The sequence below is a fragment of the Rhinoderma darwinii genome, chromosome 1, assembly GCF_050947455.1.
Source record: "Rhinoderma darwinii isolate aRhiDar2 chromosome 1, aRhiDar2.hap1, whole genome shotgun sequence".
In the NCBI taxonomy this organism is placed as follows: Eukaryota; Metazoa; Chordata; class Amphibia; order Anura; family Rhinodermatidae; genus Rhinoderma; species Rhinoderma darwinii.
Window position 1 is genome coordinate 606,029,918 of NC_134687.1, and position 26,492 is coordinate 606,056,409.

At 42.5% G+C, this 26,492-nt stretch overlaps 1 protein-coding gene across 2 annotated transcripts in view; it reads right to left on the reverse strand.

Moving 5' to 3' along the window:
* MYO5B (myosin VB) overlaps window positions 1-26,492 on the reverse strand; it is a 230,548-nt gene that overhangs the window by 22,521 nt on the left and 181,535 nt on the right. The window contains exons 20-31 of one of the 2 annotated variants that reach the window (XM_075840976.1): window positions 24,073-24,229; window positions 22,571-22,810; window positions 15,873-16,109; window positions 12,769-12,853; window positions 11,655-11,803; window positions 10,270-10,389; window positions 9,506-9,646; window positions 8,235-8,294; window positions 5,921-6,157; window positions 5,632-5,720; window positions 2,334-2,411; window positions 115-313 (exon numbers count right to left, since the gene is read on the reverse strand). In XM_075840976.1, coding sequence (XP_075697091.1) covers window positions 115-313; window positions 2,334-2,411; window positions 5,632-5,720; window positions 5,921-6,157; window positions 8,235-8,294; window positions 9,506-9,646; window positions 10,270-10,389; window positions 11,655-11,803; window positions 12,769-12,853; window positions 15,873-16,109; window positions 22,571-22,810; window positions 24,073-24,229 — 1,792 coding nt within the window. The remainder of the gene's footprint in view (window positions 1-114; window positions 314-2,333; window positions 2,412-5,631; window positions 5,721-5,920; window positions 6,158-8,234; window positions 8,295-9,505; window positions 9,647-10,269; window positions 10,390-11,654; window positions 11,804-12,768; window positions 12,854-15,872; window positions 16,110-22,570; window positions 22,811-24,072; window positions 24,230-26,492) is intronic. The other variant, XM_075840980.1, reaches the window with a different exon arrangement.

Consider the following 26,492-nt stretch of genomic DNA (forward strand, 5'->3'; position numbering starts at 1 on the left):
TATTAGAGTGCCCCATATCTCGGCAATGTCACTAGCTTCCAGGGTAATAGTATAAATCATGGTACAAGAACAACAGCTGTCTCCACTGAATTGCATATGAATATAATCCCTTACCAGATTTTCATTAGTCAGCCGCGTGATTTCATACTGAAGTCCAAACTCCACCTGCGCCTCAGGGGACAGCTGCATGGCCTGGAGTAGAACTTGCTGCTGTTTCTCCAGCTCTTCTTTCAGTGCTTCGATTTGATCGGACAGCGCCTCCACCTCATCTTCATGCTGCTGGCTCTGAGCCTGTAGCTGGGCCTCCAGGAGCCTGTGAGATGAAGGCCACAACATCATTCACAAACTAGAATTCCACCCAAAAACATATTTTCCTAAGACAATTTCTAAGAAGTTTCAAATACTCATACTTGTTTTTAGCTCCAACATTCTGTAATAATTAATTTCTTAGTAAATCTTTGTAATAGATCTTCTGATACCAAGCTCCAAATCCTCTCTATTTAAAAGATAACATATGGTGGATACCTGCAGCCACCACTAGAGGGAGCTTATTGCATACTGTGTTATTATTGAATTCAATGTAAAAACAGTATATATTAAGCTCCCTCTAGTGGTGACGGTAGGCCCCAGCATGTTATGTTTTGAATAGAAGTCTATGCAAATGTTTTTCGAGCTCTGTGTATGAAAGATACAAAGCTATAAAGATATTTTAACCCTTTGTCGACACTTGATGTAGGGTTACATCATAGCCAGCAAGGGGAAGTATGGGAAGGGCTAATCGCCTGAGCCTGGTCCATAGTAAGCGGGTGTACAGCCAAAACATCACTGCAACGGGTGGGAGATAGCTACTATACCACTCGTTTAACCCCTCCAACAGCCCCCTCCCCCCGTGTCGGGATTGCAGGGTGCCGATGGCTGTCATGGCAGCATGGGGGCATAATGAAGACCCCAGGTCCGCCATCTTTCTGCAGGTAAAAAACAAGATACACATAAGTATTGCAGTATATTGTGCAAGCGATCCAATGATCGCTATTTCACATTCCATAGGGGGACTAGTCAAAAACAGAAATAAAAATTCAAAAAATCCACCAAAAGCTATGTACAGAAAAAAAAAGAAAAACCCAACCGCACCCATAACAAAGTCAGAACTATTACAAAATATCATTACCTAAACTGCACGGTGTACGCCGTAAAAAAAAAAAAAATCCTACATTTTTGGTCACCTCGTCTACCATAAAAAATAGACTTGAAAGTGATCAAAAAGTATTATGTACCCCAAAATACCAATACAGCACGTCCCGCAAAAAACAAGCCCTCATACCGATATTTTCTTTTTAAAAGTAGTAAAACGTTGAACATCGTAAAAACTAAACAAAAAAACAAAAGGAGAATTGTACATTTTTCCCAAGTCCTCCCCACAAAGAATTATTTTCTAGTTTCCCATTACATTACATGGTATAATAAATGGTGCAGTAAAAAACTACAACTCTTCCCGCAAAAATCAAGCCTTTATAAGGCAATATCAATGGAAAAATCAAGACAATTATGGCTTTTAGAAGATGAGGCGAAAAAACTGAAAAACAAAAACGGCTGCGACGGCAAGGGTCAGCACAAAATTTTAGATTAGTAAAAGATTTAGAGGGGTAATTTAAATTTAAAAAAATGTTCAATGGTGAACATTTAAGGCCCAATGCACACGACCGTAGTTTTCATCCGTAATTCCGGATTAGGTAATTACAAATGAAATTGCGGATCCATTAATTTCTAAAGGCCACAGACACTTTTCCGTATATTTACAGATGTGTTTCCTATTTTTGTCCGCAATTGCGGCACGGACTTGCCCACAGAAGTCTATGGGCGCTTCCGCAATTGTGGACGGCTACAGAAGTGCATCTGTATTTGCGGACAGTAAAATTTGTTATGGTCGTGTGTATGAAGCCTTAGGATGCATTAATAACAAGACTAATCAGCAATTAAAGGCATAGTAACTGGTTTCTTAAAAGTAATGTAGTAAAATTCTTGCTGATTATTGCGAAATGGTTTGTCATGTGGTATTAATGCGTTATTCTGGATGATCAGCGTATTGACTAAAATAAATCTCACATCTGGTGGCGCTGTTATATTGGAGTCTATTGAAAAAAACTGCAATTAGTTAAGAGGTGAAAAACGGTACTGCACCTATTAGGTGACAATACTTGAATTTATTTTACACAGCGTTAATTAATAGGAGGCAATCCTTTTCCTTTTAAAGACAGCAATAGAAGAGAACTTTATAAATGATAGAAGAAAAAGCAGTAGATGCAGTAAAGGAGAAGAAGAAGGGGACAGACAACCTGGCGACTTGCTTTAAGCCTTGATAAGCCAGGCCCAGCTCACCGTCTTCATTCAGATACCCCCAGTCCTCAGTCTTTCTAGAGAGAAAGGACAGGAAAAAAGGAAAAGAGAAAAAGATTGCAGAGAAAGACACGAAAACAAAATAAAAAAGTTCAGAAGAAAAGCAATTTTAATTTGTCAAGGCCACTCCCATCGGAAGCTCACGGGGAACACACTATAAAGATGCTATTCTCGCTCAGATATAGAACATAAGACATAATATCGGTCGTCAAATTACAGAATCAGACAGCATAAACAGCAAATATTTGCCTATTTTCTAAATTTCACATAATTCCTCCCTTTAAATTTCTCAGGAAGTTCTCAGCACTGGAGATATAGGACATAGAGTAGTGGTCATGTGGGCAGGGATTTTTCTTGACTTCCTATAAGTCCTCCTTTTGAATAAGATACAATCAGCCTCCACTCAACCTGAATTGGCTGATAACAGAGAACAGATTTCACTCACTGACACAGTAAGTGCACTCAGACTACAGTCCAGCAATGAATAGCTATATACTGTCCTGCTTCAGAATATCATGGTAGTCTGGTCTTAATCATCAATGACAAGAACAACCCATAACTTCATTAATCATTGGTCAACATTTTACGTTTTATGTATAGATGCAATCTACAGTACATTAAAAGTTGAGTCACTTTGTAAATATATTGCATTACTTATCTTAAAGTGATCCACAGTTACAGCCTGTATTATACTCCAGAGCTGCATTCACAATTCTGCTAGTTATTTAAACCATCACACCATCAGAAACTTGTTATTAGACAACCCCCCCTCCCCCAACAGCTTAGCTTCTAGAATGCAGGGAAATAGTTTTGCCTCCACTGTACAGTGCCAGGTGTAAACAGGACACTTCCCAGAATGCAGATCACTAGAGCAAGCTCTGTGTATACATTGAGAAAGCTGGAGATGCAGGAAGATTTCAGCTCTGAAGCCAGCAGAATTGTGAAAGCAGCTCTGGAGTATAATACAGGCTATAAGTATAAATAATGTAATGTATTAACAAAGTGGCAACTTTTTATATAGATCTGTTTATTATATAAACTGTAAAATGGGGTTCCAAGGTGGACATTAAAGGGGTTGTCCAGTTTAGAAAATCTATTTTGATATACCCTATTAGTGAATTCTGAGGTAGTAGAGGGGGGTACCACGTTCAGGATCAGCTCTTTGGCAGAGTATGTAGCGGATACAAAGTGCTCTGGAGGACCTGTCCTGCTGTAATGCTTAGTTTCCCCTGCAGTGGTGCTGCAGGATTTCCCCACAAATAATATATGATAGCTGGAGGTCAGGGACCCTTCTAAAAAGTAGGGATTGTCATTAGAGAGGCTCTGTCACCACATTATAAATGCCCTACCTTCTACATAATATGATCGGCGCTGTAGGGTAGATTACAGCAGTGTTTTTTATTTAGAAAAACGATCATTTTTGACGGAGTTATGACCTATTTTAGCTTTATGCTAATGAGTTTCTTAATGCCCAACTGGGTGTGTTTTATTTTTTGACCAAGTGGGCGTTGTAAAGAGAAGTGTATGACGCTGACCAATCAGCATCATACACTTCTCCCCATTCATTTACACAGCACATAGTTTTCTTACTAGATCATGATGTGCAGCCACATAAACACACATTAACGTTACTCAAGTGTCTTGAGAGTTAATAGACATCACTACCAACCAGGACGTGATGTCTATTCAGAATCCTGACACTTCGCTAATGTTTGTGTGTGATTTACAGAACCTCAAGCGTAATCTCGCAAGATTACGCTGTAAATGACAGCCCAGCGTGATCTCGATGTGCTGTGCTGTAAATCACACACAAACGTTAGCGAAGTGTCAGGATTCTGAATAGACATCACGTCCTGGTTGGTAGTGATGTCTATTAACTCTCAGGATACTTGAGTAACGTTAATATGTGAGTAAGTGGCTGCACATAGTGATCTAGTAAGAACACTATGTGCTGTGTAAATGAATGGAGAGAAGTGTATGACACTGATTGGTCAGCATCATACACTTCTCTCCCCAACGCCCACTTGGTCAAAAAGTAAAACACACCCAGTTGGGCATTAAGAAACTCATTATCATAAAGCTAAAATAGGTCATAACTCCGTCAAAAATGATCGTTTTTCTAAATAAAAAACACTGCTGTAATCTACATTACAGCGCCGATCACATTATGTAGAAGACAGGGCACTTATAATGTGGTGACAGAGCCTCTTTAAAGAGGCTCTGTCACCAGATTCTGAAACCCCTTTCTCCTATTTCATGTGATCGGCGCTGCAATGTAGATAACAGTAAAGTTTTTTGTTTTTTTAAACGTTCATTTTTGGCCAAGTTATGAGCTATTTTATATATATGCAAATGAGGTTTGAAATGGACAACTGGGCGTTTTTTTTTCGTTATGTCCAACTGGGCGTGTATTGTGTTTGTAACTGGGCGTGTTTACGTGTATGATGCTGACCAATCAGTGACCAGTCAGCATCATACACTCATCTCCATTGATTTACACAGCATCGATGTGCAGCCACATAAACAGAGATTAACGTTACTGCAGTGTCCTGATAATGAATACACATGAAATCCAGCCTGGACGTCATGTGTATTCAGAATCCTGACACTTCTGACTCTTTTCTGTGAGATTTGCAGCAAGGGAAACAAAATCTCGTTTATCTCCGAAATCTCGCGAGATTTCGTTTCCCGTGCTAGAAATCTCAAAGAAAAGATTCAGAAGTGTCAGGATTCTGAATACACATGACGTCCAGGCTGGATTTCATGTGTATTCATTATCAGGACACTTGATTAACATTAATCTCTGTTTATGTGGCTGCACATCGCTGCTGTGTAAATGAATGGAGATGAGTGTATGATGCTGACTGGTCACTGATTGGTCAGCATCATACACGTAAACACGCCCAGTTAAAAACACAATACACGCCCAGTTGAACATAACGGAAAAAAAACGCCCAGTTGTCCATTTCAAACCTCATTTGCATATATATATAAAATAGCTCATAACTTGGCCAAAAATGAACGTTTAAAAAAAAAAAAAAAAAAGTTACTGTTATCTACATTGCAGCGCCGATCACATGCAATAGGAGATAGGGATTTCAGAATCTGGTGACAGAGCCTCTTTAAGTATAATTACATGAGTAAATACCAAAGTGTCAGGTGTATTTTGGCAATGTTTCCCCCTAATGATTTGATCCAGGGTACAGCATCCCACAACTGATGGTAGAAGCGCTTTACCTATTTGTCTCGCAGACGCCGTGGTACGCCTCAATGGCATCATCTTGGTCCATCTCTTTGTTGCTGTTGGTCCAGTTTGCATCTGAATCCTGAATAAAATATGATTTAAAAAAGACCCTCAGTTAAAAATTTGTTCCAATAATGAGTTTGAGATATTTTGCAAACAATAACATCAGCAACCCATAATTCCTAAAGGTAAAACCATCCAAGGAATAGAATAGTGGTAGACTGGCGGTCCATCTCGCTGCGTAGTTGTGCTCCAGCCATCGTATACAAACTCATCACTTACCGCGTTCTTTTCAGAATCTTTCTTCTGCGCGGAGTTCACGATCTGAGTCCTGAGGATGAGAACCTCTTCCTTCCGCACCTCCAGCTCCTCAAGAGCGGACTTTAACTGGTTCAGGAGGAGGGTGTAGCCGCTGGATTCTTCATTGGGGTCTGTGTCGCCTGCTGAATCGGCAATGGCTTTTCTTAGTTCATTCAAATCGTTCTTCAGCTTCTTGTTTTCAGACTCCAGTTCTTGCCTCTGGAATAATAGTGAGATTGTAGATACGAGTCATTAGATGCCATCAGCCCTGGTTAGTGGGAGTAGAAGCACTACACGGGTTATGTCTATGAAGTAATTACATAAGGGCCCTAAATTTACATAGGGTCGTACTTCTTGACATCACCACTCCACCCTATCCTGAGGCCAGAATGGCCAAGCGCTGATGGTACCCCTTCTTCTAGGTTATCGGCTGGTTTCCATACTGCTTCTATTATTTTTGAGAGCTGCTTTCTCTGACATGCCTGCTTGTGGAGCTGCAAGTTCAGTGTTGGGTGGGCACTCCAAGTCTTATTCTATGACACAGAGACTTGTAGTATATACATTCCTAAATTACATATTAATGCTAAATCAATAGTTTAATCTATACGAATGACTTAATATGATTGTATTAATACTACGGCTGGGCAATTAAATAGAAAAATAAATCGGATTCGAAATTCAGCGCAATTAATAGACGTCATCTTGCGAATTTCGGATTTATCCATTATTTTCTCCCGGCTTAAACTGAATCTGCATCTTCAGGATACAGTTGAACCCGATGGTAGAGCAGGGGACCGTAAGGTCTCTGCTCTACCATTAAGTATGTATTGCTGGACACGAGGCAGTGACGGTACCGCGCCTGTCTGCGCCAAGCTGCACAGACCAGAGGAGCATCCTCCACTCGTCATTGGAACGGGGTTAGGCGAGTTTGTATATTATTATTTTTATCAGGCACTATTGGGGGCAGTTGTGGGGGCATTATGCAGTGTGGGGGCAGCTATGGGGGTCATTATACTGTGTGGGGTGCATCTATGGGGGCATTATACTGTGTGGGAGCAATATTAGGGGGTATATTATATACAGTAGTATACAGCAGGCTCAGTGGATAAATATTAATTCAATGGCATAGAATGCAAATAGGGGACGTAGTATGCAAAAAGGGGTGTGGCCTAAATAATCGTTATCGAGGTTACATGTTCAATTAATCGTGATTTTGATTTAGGTCATAATTGCCCAGCCCTAATTAATACCCTTGTTTGTTTTTTCTTCTAATTTTGCTCTATCTGCCTAATATGTTTAAGTATGACGACAGAAAGTGCAGCCATTTTGGTTGTGACATTTGCATTAGCTTCTCACAAAACAATGGTAAAAGGTCATTCTGTCAGCATGTTCAATTTATAACAAAGGAATAATATTACCATCAGTTTCTGAGAAGCTAATTCAAAGGTGACAAGCAATATGGCAGCCCTTCCCGTTGCAACGTTAGCAAAAATATCAGCCACAACAATATAAAAAAATGCAAATATCTCTGTAAGTAAATAAAACACAATTATCAATGCTGTTGATCTAACTTCAGATTTACTAATATATTGATCTAACTTCAGATTTACTAATATATGGCCAAGTTAACAGTTTGGGTGGAAATCCTTTTAACCATCCTGTAGGCTATTCTTCCTGTATAGGAAATGCTTGTCCATTAAGCGTCAGGTAAAGCATTCTATAATCTATATTCTGGCCAAGATATATTGACTGCTTTGCCTGTCTCCATGCCAAGCATCTTTGAGCAGGCTGAAATAGGTGTGCCTTCCCGACTGGAGAAGTGACAGCCCTGTCCTCTGGGGATTCCCTGAAACCAGGGAACCCTGGTTAGGAAACGCTGATCTAGACATAGGAGCTTTTTCTGTTTGAAAAGAAGTTGTGTCCCCCTGCTGAGACCTCCAGTGATCAGCTGTAATCTGTGGGGAAACCTGGCAATAAGTGTTCAATTTTCCTGCAGCGCCACCACAGGAGAAATTTAGCAATACACGGTGATTATTCATATCAATGGGTTGTCTGTGTAATGCAGGACAGGAGAAGTCCTCCAGAGAGAGAGACACTCTTTGTAACTGCTCTCTACTCTAGCCAAGAGATGAGGATCCCGAACAGAGGACCCCCCTTTATTAACTCAGAATTTCCTAATAGGGTAGATGAAAAAGTGTTTTCTAAACTGGACAACTCCTTTAAGTAGATCCGTGAACATAGAAACTTTAGGGTGGACGCAAGAGGAAAAGCGTGTGTACAGTATCTGCTTCATTACCTTCAGGTTGTTGTAGGCGATGTCTGTGTCACGGTCTGTGTCATTCACTGTCTCAATGACCTGGATACACAGAGGATAATATTACACTTGGCTGCATAATATATAAGGAAATTAGCATAGACATACAGATTACTAGAAAATAAGTACTTGTGTCTTCAGAGCATTTCCACCTTATTTTAGGTAGCCCCTTTATTTTGGAAATTGTTTGGAGGGGAACTTCCTTAATGTCAACTTTCTAGGGCATGTTAGTAGGTCGCTTTATTTAGTCTTAAAGGGGGTTCCAGGATGTTGCGGTTCTGACCCCGCTGGCCTAAGTCCATTTGTTCCTGCCTCCGAGCACCTACCCATGCCCTGAATCCATATGTCCAGTTTACTTTGAGACAGGGACAATGTGGTCATGTGACATCAGAAGGACATCGCCATTGGATAGCAGACAGCAAGAAACGAATCATGATGAGGAAAACATAAGTAGTTACAAAATCAAATCTCATCCTGTTTCAGGGCTAGGCACCGTTATTTGCCATTTTTAGCACTTAAAAACGGTCAAACGGTCTTGTCTGTTGGGCTAGCGATGTGATTATTGCAATATTTTTTTTGATCAGTGCAGGTTTTTTTATACACGTAATTTTTTCTTTTTTCGCATTTTGAGGCTTAAAGGATACATTTATTTTTTTAAAACAAAATGTTTTGTTTTAATTTTAGCTATTTTTTTTATGGTAATAAAATAGTGTTACCCTAAAATAAACTTTTTATTTATGATAGTCATTGTCTACCATAAATTTTGATACATTACAGGGGCCAAGGTATTTTTTGTGTATTTTTTTTTTTAACTTTTATGTTTTATCATTATGACCGGTCTATCAAAAGATCAGAATAGACCTTTGGGGGACTTTATTATTTCATTTATTCTTCTTTTAACTATTCTTTTCCTCTGTAACTAGCGCTGTGCAGCCTTGTGATAGTGACTATTGTCACTGTTTGGTCTGTGCTGGGTTTAGTTAGACCTCCTACTACTGGCATCCTGGTGATCATTTGACTAGTAAAATGGCCACCGGGACCAATACCTCTATTCTGTACACAATGCTCATTGAGCGCTCATCCAGGGTCCCTGGTAGTCTCGGACTGCCAGGCACCAGACATTCAGCTGCCCAATCGCTCGGGCAACAAGCTTAATCCCGCATCCAATATATAGAGTGGGCAGTCCTCAACCGGTTAAATTCCATGATGTTGCGAGAAATTGCCAAGAAAGATATACGAATGTCCAATGTTACCTGAGATTTTTTATTTTCTTGTTGTTCTTTCTTGTCCAGTTGGTTCTGCAGCTTCTTCCTCTCCAATTCGAGCTCCCTCACCCTCTTCTGGAGCTTCAGGAACAGAGTCATGTCCATGGCAGCCTTTTCTAGACCAACTTCCTGTAAGGATTTAGAAGTCAAAATTGAAAACACACGCACACGCACGGAAAGTTACCTCAATATTACAGAAAGTCGAAATAAGCATAGGTAGATACTATAAAATATAACATTTAATACATACCCCTAAAATCAGGTGTATAGACTCACAGGACAAACAGAAAAAATAAACGGTATGTGGAGACCTCCAGTATACAGTAACTACCTCCAGTATACAGTAACTTAGGGTGAGATAGGGATGGCTACGACGGTCTCCTCTTTCCACAGACCAACGCTGGCCTAGCGTCTACGTTTTCTCCATTTGAACGCTTTGAGCACAGACAGCCAACGATGATGCTGTTAAGATCTACACATTTTTCAGTAGACATTAACTCATGGTGTGCGGATTTTGGTATATTTCCTATGCATCTTTTTTCATTGCTGTGCATACTATTGTTTTACTGTTGGAGGATTCTTTAGGGGCTCTTCCAGTTACTGTATACTGTGGGTCTCTACATACCGTTTATTTTTTCTTATATTTTATAGTAGCTACCTATGCTTATTTCGACTTGATGTGTAGTCTTGCAGAACTATTCCTACCCCTGTGAACATGAACACATTTGTAAGGTGTATTGTAATGTTCTTACCTCCACCTCCATAACGGTATCCTCCGTGTCTCCAATTTCGGAGGTGGATATCGAGGGGTAGTTGGAATCAGACTCCAGGCTGCTTTGGTTAGATGGGTTTCTGCGATGTCCCGGTGATTGCTACAATACAGATAAAGACAGTAAATTGCCAATTTGGAGGAACTACTATGCTGTGTAGAAAGCCAATTTTAACTATAAAATGTCCGGTCTGATTAAAAGTGTTACTCAGGATTAGAAAAACATTACGGCTTTTTAAAAAAAAACTGCACCACACCTGTCCACAGGTTGCAGCTCAACCCTATTCACTTCAATGAAGCTAATCTGCAATACCAGACACAACCCATTGACAGTCGTGGTGCTGTTTCTGGAGGAAAGAAGCCATGTTTTTCTAATTCTAGACAAGCCCTTAAAGTACCCAATTAAAGGTGGACTTCCATTGTTCCACCATTTTAACATTTTTTATTTTAACAGAGTGGGGTGTACAGCTCCTCTGAACTAGTGATTCCCAACCTTCTTACCATGGGAGTACCCCAGAAAAATTAGTTTATAGGCAGAGCTTGCCATCCTTGCAGTAAAAAGTGAATGCTTTTGCGGTCTTCTGGGGAAGCCCTGACTGGGAATCACTGGTCTAGATAATGTTGGGATTATCTCTTATTTTATGAATTGCTCTATAGAAGAGGAGATTAGATCGCCTAAAACTTTCCTGTTGCAATTGCAAATTATGCTTGAAGGAGTCCCAGACAGAGAGGAGTCCCACTCTATGGGTCATGTGCAGCTTTAGAGCCAATCACATGATCAATAGGGTTAAATATTTGTTATGTGATAGCGACCATCTATTATATTTACCCTATGGACACCGGGAACCAGCAGCTGGACTCTTATGATCAACTCACTCAGTGGAGCTGTCTGAGATCGTTGACCTAGGTGGACGTCCATCAAGCTAATCGATTTAGCACCAATGTTTATAGTGGGATAACCCCTCTAGAAGGGTTATTCACTTTGAAAAATCCCTACTTCTTAGAGAAGTCCCTTGACAATAAGCTGATGACAAAGTCTCCTCCTGCCGGGAAAACCTCACAGTAAGTGTTACATTTCCCTACAGTGCCACCACAGGAGAAATTAAGCATTACACAGTGCCCATTCATATCAATGGGTTGTTTGTGTAATACAGGACAGGTCCTCCAGAGCAATAGACTTCTTGTAGCTGATCTGGTCAAAAAATAAGGATTCTGACCAGAGGATCCTCCTTCCCTATTAGGGTGTATGAAAATGGGCTTTCTAAATTCAACAACCCATGTAAGTAAATTGCCTCAGTCGCCCTGCCCCTTGACTTATGCATGATTTTAGTACTCTTCTGGTTGTGCATTGTCAAAGCCCTAACTGACCTTGATGATGGTGACCTCCTCCCGCAGGTTGTCATATCTCTGCTCCAGCCTGGTGTATTCCTTCACTAAGTTCTGGTAGCGTGCTCTCTCTTCTTCCAGATCCTTCTGGATTTCCTGATTTTCTTTGAGTGCACTCTGTGTAAGCTCATCTTAAATAGGAACAAGTCAGATAGAGTTCAAGGCTGATCATTTATAATGTCATAGAACCACACATCCATGTGACCTTCCCATCTGAGAGACATGGAAAATCTCTCGTACACTGCGACGTCCAACACAACAGAAAACCCAAACCAACCCGAAAACATCGAAAACAAACTGATGATTACTCCTTTACGTCCCTCTACAATATTTAGCCAAAGATCTACTTCTACTTTCCCGAGGTCAACACCGACTACAATTATTAACTGCATTGCTTCCTAGAGAGCCTGACAACTTCCCCCTTGCCTGCAGCAAGTGTACGGGAAGGGGGTTGTCAAATGTCCTCTTCTTCCTCCCTAACATAAATAAAAGGTTTGCAGAGTTCACCAGAACCCTTTAAACACTTTTGGATACAGTAGAGGCTGACATTTTTGTGCAATGTGCAAGAATTACAAAAATGCATTGTAGGAGTAAAGCTGAAGCTGATCATTGCTTGCAGGAGTTGACTGGACTACTGTATATCTCCACTAAATCCTGATTGAGTCCATGTCTCCAAGCTGGAGGACTGCAATGATGTTCAGTGTAAACAATAGACGGAATAGGTGACCTGAAAAAGCCTTTGGGATCGAACCTTTAAAAACTGCTGGATCACTAAGGTCTCTGGGCTAAGGGAAGTCGCTGCGAGTCCAGAGCTCTGTTCACATCTGTGTTGTAGCTTAGAACGGAAGCAAGGAGGCAGAGCTGGATCCATCATATGACAGATTCCTCTGGTGCCCGACAGACCCCACTGACATAGTAGAATCTGTCACGAGAAGAATAGCGCTACATACACTGCTTTTGTACCTGTCAAATCTGAATTTGCGACGGATGCTCTGAACAATGCAAAAGTCAACATAAGAAGCCTCAATATGCTGAAGAGGAAATGCCTCCTACTAACTATAATGGGAAAGAAAAAAGAATCCAATAAATTTGATACCTTCAGTGCGGATGAGGTTTCGTTTGTTAAGTTCTTCATTGTCTTCTTTTAACTGAGTGTTTTCGTCTTCTAGCTCAGAGATTCTCTGGGTAACAAACAATGAGAACAGTTAGTACACAAAAGTCCAAGACCGGAGTGGAAATATTCAACCTGCTGACGCTTTCTTGTTATGCGAATATTGAAATATCCTTAAATGAATGTCAACTTTTCAAACAATTTATTCCAATCTAGTAGTATAACTGATATAGAACAACTTTGTAATTTACTTTTAAAATTTAATTGTTTTATCCATGTAAATTTTGTGTGAAGTTACTGCCACTAGGTGTCTCCCTTCCTGTAATCTGCTGTCCACTCCCTGTTGTCAAGCAAAGTTTGTCCCTGGTTACAGAGCAGAATTGACGGGCTGCAGAAAGTGGGGATATGTCAATTCACTGCCAGCAATACAAGTCTATGGAGAGGGGATGGAGAGCAGGAGGAGGGAGCAGAGAGAGAGAGAGAGAGAGAGAGAGAGTGTAACTCAGCAACACAAGCTGCATGTAAGTCTATGGACGGAAAGGGGTGAGCAGGGAGAGGAAGCAGGAGCAAAGTGAGAAAGACGCAGGCTGCTGTTAAGATTTCTATGTCACCCCAGTGTTGGATTCTCAGCTACACTGCTCATTACTGGTTTATAATGTCCTCCATGCTGCTGCAGCTTCTATATATGTGATAGATAGAGAAGGGAGAGCAGGATTCTCATCCTCTGTATGTGCAGTTTATGGAAAACATGAAGCAATTAGACTCCGCTCACCAGCTTGGAGACAACAGAGTTAGAGAGAGAGCCTGCAGAGGGGAAAACTGCTAAATAATGCAGGATATAAAAGTCATATAATGGGCAGAAATAGTGCAAAGTCTCCTGAAAAGTTAGGTAAGCTTTAATGCTTTAAACTGTACACATCAATACAAAAACAGCTGCAGGTTTATGTTAGATGTAGTGCAGCAAGAAATACTTTTTTTTTTTCTGCCCTCTGCTGGTTTCTTTAAATATACATATTCTCTCATATGCTATGAAGTGGTAGGCTCTTCCTGGTGTGATGTGAGAGCTGTGCTGTATACCCTGAGCGAATCAGATCTCTCCCTGAGACTGCTACCCCTCCTCTCTTAGGCCTCATGCACACGGCCATGCCCGTAATCACAGCCCGCGATTGCGGGCACGGCCGGCCGCCGACGGCCGCAGCCCACATTTTCGGGCCGTTCTCCCATACAAAGTAAGGGGGCACGGCCCGTAAAAAACGAAAAGTAGGACATGCTCCATGATTCCCGGCACAGTTCTACGGCACAGACACCTATCCGTAGCGATATGGAAAGGTGTCCGCGGACAATAGAACCGGGCGGGTCAGTAATTGCGGACCGTATTACGGTCCACAATTACAGAGATTTTTTTACAGTCGTGTGCATGGGGCCTAACAGCAATCTCATAAACAATGAGGAAGAGAGAAAAGCTGGAGCTACAACCCTCTTCCAATTACTATATTACCCTAGATAGATTATTTGTTGACTGAGGAGGTTTGTGAACATTTACAGAGAGCCTGCAAATGGGGACTACAGGCTGCTCGAAAACGAAGTTGTAAAATCAGCAGATCTGTTTTTAAGGGGTTTTCTACTTTGGACAATCCATACTTGTTAGAAGGGTCTATTGACAAAAAGCTGATCAGAGTCTCCCTCTGCTGGGACCCCCAGCGATCAGCTGTATTCTGTGGGGAAACCTGGCAGTAAGTGTTCAATTTCTCTGCAGTGCCACCACAGGTGAAATTAAGAATTTCACAGTAACCATTCAAATCAATGGGTTGTCTGTTTAATACAGGACAGGTCCTCCAGAGCGAGAGACACTCTTTGTATCTGCCTCTCTGGCATAGAGATAACAGAGAGCCCTTCAGGGATAATTCCTGTAAGTAAGGGGCCACATAGTTATATCTGAAAATAATCAATACTCCTAACTGCGGTATTACCAAACAGCATACCTCCCAACTTTCAAAAAGAGGGCCAACCGATGCGGCGCGCGTAATGTTTTTTCTTTTAAGCCATGCCTCTAATCCCACCCATTTCCCGCCTATACACACCCGGTTCAGCCCACACAGTAACATGCTCCCATAGCGCTTCCCACACAGTATAATGCCAAATAGATGCCCCACACAGTATAAGGCCCTCTAGCTTCCGCCATACAGTATAATGCTCCATGGCTGCCACCATACAGTATAATGCCCCCATACAGTATAAAGCCAACACAGATGACCCCATACAGTATAATGCCCCCCTAGCTGCCCCTAGTGCCAGTGCCCATGTAGATAGTGCTCCTATATAGTACCACAGTGTCCATGTTGATAGTGCCACACCCCCCCTTGAAGACAGTGCCTCCCCCCTGTAGATAGCGCCATTGGTACTCCCTCTAGGAGCGCAATCCCCAACCAGAGCATAAGCCGGCTACTGATTGAGCGAAATCCCCGTTGCTGATGATCTGGCCGGGGATTCGGCTCCTAGTGGAAACTCCTGAGGTCACTGTCCATATATGTGGCTACTCCTTGAGCGGATTCCTTGTTGCCGACTCTTGGCGGGGATTCTGCTAAAGGAGGAGCCCCTGACGTCAATGTCCATATATGGACAGTGACCTCAGGAGTTTCCTCCAGGAGCCGAATCCCTGGCCAGATCATCGGCAACGGGTATTCCGTTCAATCAGTAGCCACTGACGTCACTGTCCATATATGGACAGTGACGTCAAGGGCTTCCCGAGCACAGCGCTTAAAGTAGCGCTGTGCCCGGGGAGCTCCTCCGCTTTGAACTAATTCTGAATCTGAAACAGGGAGCTGATAGTTCCCTGCTTCAGCATTGGGTTCAACTGTATCTGCGCCCTGAGGACGCAGATACAGTTCACAGCGGGATATACCCCCGGAATCCGGGACTGTCCTGCTGAATATGGGACGGTTGGGAAGTATGCCAACAGACCATAATAACGCACAGTCTTCCCATTATCCTGCAATGAATTATGGTCCCCGTTCTGGTGCATTGCTTGTGGCACCTGACTGTACTGAGAGTTGTAGTACAGTTAGTAGTAGTTAGACATGGACAGTCACCTGTTGCAGCTGCTGCTTCTCATTCATATACAAGTCCTCCGTGATCTTCCGCTCGTCTTTGCTCTTGGCCAGTTCCGCTCTCAGCGCTTCTATCTCCTCCTGTAAGCTGCTCAGCTGGTTGTCATCCTGCTGGTTCTGCCGCTGCTTCTCCAGCTGTTTCTGCAGCTTTTCCACTTCTGTAGTGCGCGTCAACGTTACGGAAGCAAGTTGTTCCTTCAGGTCTTTGTGCTCTTTGTTCTAAACAAAACAGACAGGGATCATTAGACACCAAGAGAGGAAGACGAGCATAATAGTCACGAGGCTAAATACTGCAAAATACAGACCTGGGAGGGCACACAATGCTTTGTGTGTCTGAAACCATTATTGCACCAGTTTCACACCTTTCCCATTGTGAATATCTTTGGTCTATTGCATAACAAAGCTCTTGTGGAGATCTGCCCCGCATTACTCGTATTCACTACAAAGGCTGACTACACGTATTAATATGTGGGGATCCACCAATGGAGAGTGCACAAAATAGCCACCCTTCAACAGGACTAGAGCGACGAGAGGTGAAAGTTTTTCTTTTCTAGCATTACATTTATGGAAGGAGTTGAGGGAGCATTTTTCGGTACTATAATACTGATGGTCTATAGTTAGAATACACCATAAATATCAGATAGGTCGGGGCCGATTTCCAAAAACCTCCACCAATTAGCTGACTTAAAGAGGCTCTGTCACCAGATTTTGCAACCCCTATCTGCTATTGCAGCAGATAGGCGCTGCAATGTAGATTACAGTAACGCTTTTATTTTTAAAAAACGAGCATTTTTGGCCAAGTTATGACTATTTTTGTAGTTATGCAAATGAGGCTTGCAAAAGTCCAAGTGGGAGTGTTTAAAAGTAAAAGTCCAAGTGGGCGTGTATTATGTGCGTACATCGGGGCGTTTTTAATACTTTTACTAGCTGGGCGCTCTGATGAGAAGTATCATCCACTTCTCTTCACAACGCCCAGCTTCTGGCAGATCACGCTGTGACGTCACTCACAGGTCCTGCATCGTGTCAGACGAGCGAGGACACATCGGCACCAGAGGCTACAGTTGATTCTGCAGCAGCATCAGCGTTTGCAGGTAAGTAGACATCGAGAACTGGATGATACTTCTCATCAGAACGCCCAGCTAGTAAAAGTAGTAAACACACCCCGATGTACGCACATAATACACGCCCACTTGGACTTTTACTTTTAAACACGCCCACTTGGACTTTTGCAAGCCTCATTTGCATAACTACAAAAATAGTCATAACTTGGCCAAAAATGCTCGTTTTTAAAAAATAAAAACGTTACTGTAATCTACATTGCAGCGCCGATCTGCTGCAATAGCAGATAGGGGTTGCAAAATCTGGTGACAGAGCCTCTTTAAAGAGAGAGCGATGCGTCCCTTTTATTGTTAACCAGGCACAGCTCTGTACATTTGGTAATGGCTGTTCCTGCTGTGTTAGAGGCAGAGAGAACTGCTTCATTTACAGTCTAGACGCAGAGTAATTCATATGGCTTTGGCTGAAATATGGGTACATTAAAATGTGAATTTAATTGCATGGGGCTAAAAGTAGTTCCCATTCCCATTACAAGTGTGTTTTGTTTTTTTCTGGAGGAACTGCATTTATTTTTACAACCATTTTAAAGGCATTTTATCACCCTAGATTATTTTTACTACTTAAAGCCAGATACTTATTCTTTTTTTCTAGTCTATTTTTATTTTCTGATGGTAGATTTTTTGTTTCTATTTTCTGTACATGATTATTGGGGCAGCCATCTTGCCTGAGCTGCTGTGAACAGCACTTAGAGTTCTGCTTTACAGCAGCCACATGGACCATAGGAAACAATAGTCTGGAGCTGACCCGTTGACTTCTATGGGAAAGTGTTCTAGGAACGCTCTGTGACCAGGAAGGGGGAGGAGGGGAGTTGTGTCCATCACTTATTGTCAATGGTAGATCCTGTGTTATCTACTGAATATATACATTTTGGTGTTACCTCTCATTGTATTGCTGCCTGTGATGATAATGAGAAGTGATCTCTACAGAATAGGAAGGGTAAAGCAGGGGCGTAGCTGGGGGGGGGGGGGGGGCAAGCGGGGCACGTGCCCCAGGCGCAGTTCAGAGGGGGGCGCCAGCGCCCCCTCCTCCTTCACTATAATTGTACCTGTGTCGCAAGGACACAGGTACAATTAGAAGCAATGAATGACCGGGCACGTTCCGTGCCCGGCCATTCAGGCGCCTTTCCACAAATGAAGCGACTGGTACGTTTTGTACCAGTGACGCTTCCGTCGATGAAAGGCGCTGACTGACTGACAGGGAAAGTCATCCTGCCCAGCCAATCAGCGCCTTTCATAGACGCTGTGTTCAACCCCCTGGAGACCTGCGCAGAAGAGAGCAGGTCTCCATGGCTGCCGGACGGCGTGGGAGCGGGAATAAGGTGAGTTTGAATATTTTTTTAAAAAATTATAATAGAACTGTGCGGCTGTATCTCCGGGGGGGGGGGGGTGTCTATCTACAGGGGGACTATATCTACAGGGCTGGGCTATATACAGGGGGACTATATCTACAGGGCTGGGCTATATACAGGGGGGCTATATCTACAGGGGGGCTATATCTACAGGGGGGCTATATCTACAGGGGGGCTATATTTACAGGGGGGCTATATCTACAGGGGGGCTATATCTACAGGGGGGCTATATCTACAGGGGGGGCTATTTCTACAGGGGGTGGGCTATGTACAGGGGGACTATATCTACAGGGGGACTATATCTACAGGGGGGCTATATATTGGGGTGGGCTATCTATGGAGCACCATATATAGGGGTGGGCTATAGCTACAGAGGGCTATATAGTATATAGCCCCCTGTAGATATAGCTCACCCCTGTAGATATAGTCCACCCCTGTAGATATAGCCCACCCCCTGTAGATATAGCCCACCCCCTGTAGATATAGCCCACTCCCTGTATATAGCCCCCCCTGTAGATATAGCCCACCCCTGTAGATATAGCCCACCCCTGTAGATATAGCCCAGCCCTGTAGATATAGCCCAGCCCTGTAGATATAGCCCACTCCCTGTATATAGCCCCCCTGTAGATATAGCCCACCCCTGTAGATATAGCCCACCCCTGTAGATATAGGCCAGCCCTGTAGATACAGCCCAGCCCTGTAGATACAGCCCAGCCCTGTAGATACAGCCCAGCCCTGTAGATACAGTCCAGCCCTGTAGATATAGCCCAGCCCTGTAGATATAGCCCAGCCCTGTAGATATAGCCCAGCCCTGTAGATATAGCCGCCTTGTAGATATAGCCCACCCCTGTGTATAGCCCCCCTGTAGATATGGTCCCCCTGTAGATATGGTCCCCCTGTATATAGTCCCCCTGTATATAGTATCCCCCAAATAGCTCCCCCTATAGTGCTTCACAGAAAGCCCACCCCTGTATATAGCCCCCTTGTACATATAGTCCACCCCTGTATATAGTGCTCCACAGATAGCCAACCCTTGTATATAGTATATACAGGGGTGGGCTATCTGTGGAGCACTATATTCAGGGGTGGACTATCTAGTGGAGCACTATATACAGGGGTGGACTATATGTACAAGGGGGGCTATATACAGGGGTAGGCTATCTGTGAAACACTATATACAGGGGTGGACTATATGTGGAACACTATATACAGGGGTCGGCTATATCTACAGGGGGCTATATACATGGTTGGGCTATCTGTAGAGTACTATATACAGGGGTGGGCTATATCTACAGGGGGCTATATACAGGTGTGGGCTATCTGTAGAGCACTATAGGGGGAGTTATTTGTGGGACACTATATACAGGGGTGGTCTATATGGGGGCACTATCTACAGGGGCTCTATGGCAGGCACTATCTACAGGGGCTCTATGGCAGGCACTATCTACAGGGGGCACAGTGTGTGTGTGTGTGCGTGACACGGTGTATGGTGCTATTATAATTAGAGGCGCAGTGTATGGCGCTATTCTATTTAGGGGCGTAGTGTGTGGTATAATGATAACTTTATATTTATTTATAGGTGCAGAAATGTTGGAAAAGTGAGAAGCTGAAGACATGTGAGTGGCAAACTGCAGAAATGGGCCGGGAGAAGTCATCATAGAGGTCTGGACCGGATGGAGAGAAAGAACTAGAATCTGAGACGTCACCGGTGAGTCACCTAATGTAAATGTTTATTCTGCCTCTAATCAGTAATGTAGTCACTGTACGATCTGCAGGGAGATGATGGTGGTATGATTATGATAGGATTTATTTTTGTGAAACGGCATCTCCCAGCATATCCTTATCATTGTTCGGGCCATGCTGGGAGCTGTAGTTTTATGCCGTACACACCTATACGGCAGGGGTTGCACTAAATTGAGCTGTATTTGTGCTGGTGTTGTATTTATGTACTGAGCTTGGTTCTGGGGCTGTATATATGTAGTGAGCTTGCTTCTGGGGCTGTATATATGTACTGAGCTTGGTTCTGGTGTTGTGTATAGAACCATATTGCTTGTAAAATCTACAAATGTTTTTATACTCGCGTTACATAAAAATAAATGACACGTCGATTGGTAGAGAAAACAAACACGGCGAGGGGAAAGGAGATGTCGGAAAGAGGTTGGTGGGGGGGGGGGCGCCAAACTGAATCTTTGCCCCAGGTGCTGGAGAACCTAGGTACGCCTCTGGGTAAAGTGAGTTTTACACTGGGCGATTAGCGGGCAGACAAGCGTTCATAGAACGCTCGTTGCCGATAATTGCACTGTGTTAATAGGGCAGCGATCGGCAGATGAACGAGCAAACGCTCTATCATCTGCTGAACGTATCATTTTTAAAAAGTTAAATATTATCGTCGTTGGCAGCATATCTCCCTGTAAACAGGGAGACGCGCTGCCGACATGATAATAACGTATGGGGACGAGCGATCGGAGTAACGACTGCTCGTCCCCATCCATGGCTCCGTGTGACAGGAGCAAACGAGCGCCAATCAACTATGTCTCGATCGGCACTCGCTGCATTGGCCGGTGTAAAATTGCCTTAAAGAGGCTCTGTCACCACATTATAAGTGCCCTATCTCCTACATAAGGAGATCGGCGCTGTAATGTAGGTGACAGCAGTGCTTTTTATTTTTAAAAAAACCAATCTATTTTCACCACGTTATTAGCAATTTTAGCTTTATGCTAATTAGTTTCTTAATGGACAACTGGGTGTGTTTTACTATTGACCAAGTGGGCGTTGTACAGAGGAGTGTATGACGCTGACCAATCAGCGTCATACACTTCTCTCCATTCATTTAGTCAGCGCATAGGGATCCTGCTAGATTGTGAGGCTCAGTGGCCAGTTGAGAACTGCAAGATTTCAGGATTATTTTTAAACATGGATAATAACATTAAAAAAAAACTAAAATTCTTAAAAATATGATTAATATAAGACATGAATCTAAACAATAGGTCATTTTCTGGTAACACATTCCCTTTAAGCAATTTAATGATACAATTTGCAACTCATCTCCTTATACAGATAAATACTATAATAACTGTTCACGCCACGTTTAAACCTGTCAGAGGTGTACATAGGCAGAATTTTCAAACTTACACCTTTGACAAAAATCTCCGACATATGGCACTGAATAGGCATACAATGTCATATGTTGCCCAAAGGGTCCCATTGTATTAAATGAATTCTGCGCAGGATAAATTTTTTAACTGGATTCCTCTGTATTGAATAGCGTAATAGACTACGCTATTCCACACAATAAAATAAAAATGTATGACGACGGATACATCCCTGGCGTATGGCAAAGGGGCACTCTTTTGGCATACGGGTGAATGGCACCCTATAGAGATGTTTGGCATATGCACCCCAGGTGCTTTCCCGGTTAATATGCCGAGCCTACGGTGCAAACGCAGTGTGAACATAGCCTAAAAGGCAAAGTTAAAAGAAAACAAATCCATTTTTTTTTTGCTTTGTGGATAAAAGCATCTTTTTTTAAAGTATTTTGGTGCCAAAAAAAAGCAGAGAGCTCAGCGTACCCTGCATACAACAAATGAGGTAGGTTATCCCCAGAGGACTGCTGCAATAGAAAATAATATCAGATACCAAGTCTGGGCGGTCAATCTTGCAAAGCCGGTTCCGCTGTGAAAAGAAGGACTGTAAATTGCTGCATATTCCATATATATATGAGAATGTACCGCACAATGTCACAAAGAGAGGGGGCAGCTGCTATTGTAAATCATAACCCAATGCGTTTCATTGCCCTCCAGTCCACAGGCTTTAAAGGGGTATGCTGGTTACAGCAAGTTACCCCCTATCCATAGGGTAAGGGGTAATTTGCTGATCGGTGGGTGTCCGACAGCTCGGACCCCCACCATTTACGATAACGGGGAGCACGAAGTTGCCCAAACCCCAAGTTTGAACCAAGCGGCAAGTCGCTCATGCGCACTGCCGCTCCATTCATTGTCTATGGGAGCGCCGTAGGTAGCCGAGTGCAGTGTTTGGCTTTTTCCGGCAGTGTTATCCGGCACAAGGAAGGAGCAGCAGCTGTGGACCATTATATTCTAATAGCCACATGTTTCTCCCAGGGCTGTGCCTGCTATAGCACAACCCTAAAAGGTGAGCCTATTTTATGCCCTATATTACCTACTCTTCTAGATTTTACTAGTACTGTAACCCTATTTACCTGTTCGTCAATCTTCCTCTGCAGCTGCACCACTTTATTCTCCATGCCCACACTCAGCTTCTTAAAGTGCTCTGCCGACCTGGCTTCAATCTTCAGCTGTTTCAGCTCCCGTCGGGCCATCATCCTGCGGTAATAGCACTGGATAACAATGGCTGCACAGCGGAACTTTACAAAATTCTTGCGGGCGATCCATCCTCTCAGATGTTTCTGAATGACTTTAGCTTTGTGCTGACACAGGAGCTGCAAAATCATAGAAAGTCACATGATTAAAGGACTGTAGCCATCACTTCAGCAAAGCATCATGGGAATGTATGTAGGGTGTTTATAATTTTTAAAATGCCAGAATAGAGCAAAAATTTGACATGAAGTCTCCTCAAGGCATACTCATACCTATTGCTACAAAAAAACAGTACTGTGCAGGGAACTCTGAAACAATCAGATGTCTCCCTACTACTGCTCCCTCTCCCCTCTCACAGCATGCAGTCTCACAGACACAGAGAGCAACTGCAGTTGTATCCTTCTCTTTTATGCCTACAGTACTTTGCTGACTTACTATTGACACATTGTTTAAGGTTTCTGAATATTTACAGAGAGCCTGCAGATAGCAGTAGAAGGTGGAATACAGGCTGCTAGAAGGCGAGTAAAATACCACTAAAAGATATACTGCAAAAGTCTACTGATTAAAGCATAAAAAATTATATATATATATATATATATATATATATATATATATATATATAAGATCCAAACATAGGAGCAGCACTGTGTCAATAGCCAGAAACGGTTGGTGCTAGCTTCAAAATATCAAGGAGTGACGAGCTCCTCATGCATATATCCAAGAAAAAGAGACTGGAAGCAGCACTCAGCAAAAAAATGTGAATTTATTCACCCAACACAGCAACGTTTCACTTCCTTCCGCTTGAAAATGCTTCCATAGAGGAAGTGAAACGTTGCTGTGTTGGGTGAATAAATTCACATTTTTTTGCTGAGTGCTGCTTCCAGTCTCTTTTTCTTGTATATATATATATATATATATATATATATATATATGTAAATATAAATGAAAGGTATGCTTACACTTTAAAAAAAAATTTGGTAGCTATTTTAATCACCCATGCAGTCATTTTCAGATTATTGTACCTTCACGTATATATCCCTCTACAATAAAATTCACCAATTATCTCAGGTTGGTGGAGGATGCGGGCAACTCTGTAAAGTGCCAGCTGTAGCATAGATCTGCCACATTATCACTTCCCTTTAAGTGAAAAGTGACTTGACCCCACGGCAGGGCACCACCCTGTTAATTTGGGCTGCATTGTCAAGTTGCAGTTAACAGCAATATAACTGGGGCTAGGAGTTGCATTGTCACTGAGCCGCCAACAGTATGAAATTCATGCCGACAGTTGGAGGAGACTGCAGTATGACCATCACCTTCAAAGTGGAGGCCACAAAGTTAACTAGCATAGGGCTATTCGATTAACAAACAGTCTGTAAGACAGTACCTCCCGATAAGCTCTTCTATCAAACATGCCCCTTGTAAAGGACTGGATAGTGATAGCTGATCTTCGGATTATCTGGTAGATGCGATAGATGCGTATCATGCGGTACTGTTTCTGGAGGCAGATGGCCGCTTTTGTTTTGCGGAGATGGTCGGTCAACCTGAAAGAAAAAAAATTCAGTTTAATAGTTGGTTGATTGAAAATGTCCCGGAGTCTATTTTTGTTAAATGCGACAACGGGAAGTGCAGCCCTATCGGTGGTCAGTATTGCTTCTTCTTGTATATAATTCTGTGTACCACGCTGGAATATCCTCGGCATCCCCTGGCATATAATTATATATGTATAGCTGGTAAAGCTATCCATCTTCTATATAGTGATATAGAACATGCTAGTTTAACCTGGTCATCTTTTAGTATAAAATTATATACAGTACTGGGCCTGTTTTGGTATATAATTATATATGTACAGTTGGTAAAGCGATACATCTTCTTGTATATAGTGATATGGACAATGCTGGTATAACCTAGGCATCTTTTAGTATAAAATTATATACAGTACTGTTCAAAAGTTTTAGGCACTTGTGGAAAAATGCTGAAAAGTAAGAATGGTCTAAAAATAAGAAGTGGTAATCGTATTTTATTTATCAATTAACAAAATACAACGTGAATGAACATAAAAGAAATCTAAATAAAATCAATATTTGGTGTTACCACCCTTTGCCTTCCAAACAGCATCAATTCTTCTAGGTACACTTGCAAAGTCATGGATTTTGTAGGATTAGTCAGGTGTATGATTAACCAACTATACCAAACAGGGGATAATGATAATCATTTTCACATGCAGATTGAAACACAGTCATTAACCGTAACAGAAACAGCTGTGTAGGAGGCTTAAAACTGGGTGAGGAACAGCCAAACTCTGCTATAAAGGTGAGGTTGTGGAAGACAGTTTTATGTCACAAGTCCACCATGGCAAGACTGCGCACAGCAACAAGACATAAGGTAGTTACCGTATTTTTCTGACTATAAGATGCACCCAGGTTTTAGACAACAGAAAACAGGAAAAAAATTATTTGTTAAAAAATAATTTATTCTGTTTCACCACATTCTGAGAGCCAAAACTTTTTTTATATTTTTTTTTTATCGATCGAGCGGTGTGTGGGCTTATTTTGTGGCAGGAAGAAATTATTTTATTTATTACATTGTCCTTGGGGAAAAATGGGAAAAGGTTTTTTTTTTTTACAATCCTAAAAATGTATCTAACATTTTTTGTTATTTTTTTACACATTTTATTAGGGGACTTGAACCAGTGGCCACTTGGTTACATGTGGAGTTACTGAAACAGCGTAACTACGCTGTTTCCCTAACTCCCATAGTAGTGAATGACAGTTACGGAAGCAGTGTAACATGCGAGCTACACTGTTTCCGTAACTACTGTTCAATTCTATGGGAGTTACGGAAACAGCGTAGCTCAGCGAGTTACGCTATTTCAGTAGCTCCACATGTAATCAAGTGGCCGGGAGAGCACAGAAAGCTAGAATAGGGTTTAGGGGGCCCCATTCTAGAGATAGGCGCGGGTCCCAGAGGTGGGACCTGCATCTATCTGACATTTATGACATATCCTGTGAAATTGCTGTTCCTGGCCGTTAGAGCAGCGTGTCAGAAGCGAACACCTGCAGTGTATGGAGCGGGCTCAGTACGTGAGCCCGCTCCATACATCACCCCCCTCCAGCTCCATGATGTGCCGGCACATCATGGGTCGGGAAGGGGCTAAGTAATGAAACGGTCATGGTGTCCCGCGATACCGGGTCCCTTGACTGCGGACTATAAGACGCGGGGACTTTTTAGCAAGATTTATTCTTGCTAAAAACTGTGTCTTATAGTCCGAAAAATACGGTATACTGCAAGAGCAAGGTATCTCTCATGCAAAGATTTCAAAGCACACTGGGTTCAAGGTGTGCTGTTCAAGCTCTTTTGAAGAAGCACAAAGAAACGTTTAACATTGAGGACCGTAGACCCAGTGGTCGACTGAGGAAGCAGACGACACATTCTTACTTGAACAACCTAAACAAACCTCACACCAAGCCTCCTGACGAAGCCGGTCTACAGGGCGAAACGCGCGTCGAGGCGTTCACTCATCCGTTCACTTTGGTACTTCTGCACCGCTTTCCATCATGTCCCAGGATATGTGCTGGCCTCTTTTTCTTATATATGCATATTAGCTAGAGTTAGGTTTAGTCCCCTGGCCACTTATGCCTTTATCCATTACTAGGGCTTTTCTAGTCTAGCTATTTATCATTGTTCATCAGTTAGGCAGCATTTTATTATATGTGGGGTCTTGGTTATCCTGTGCCCACGTTTATCTTCTCCTCTGTGGGTTTATTTTAGCGTGTGCTTTAGCCATTTTTGGATGGTTGACTCTGT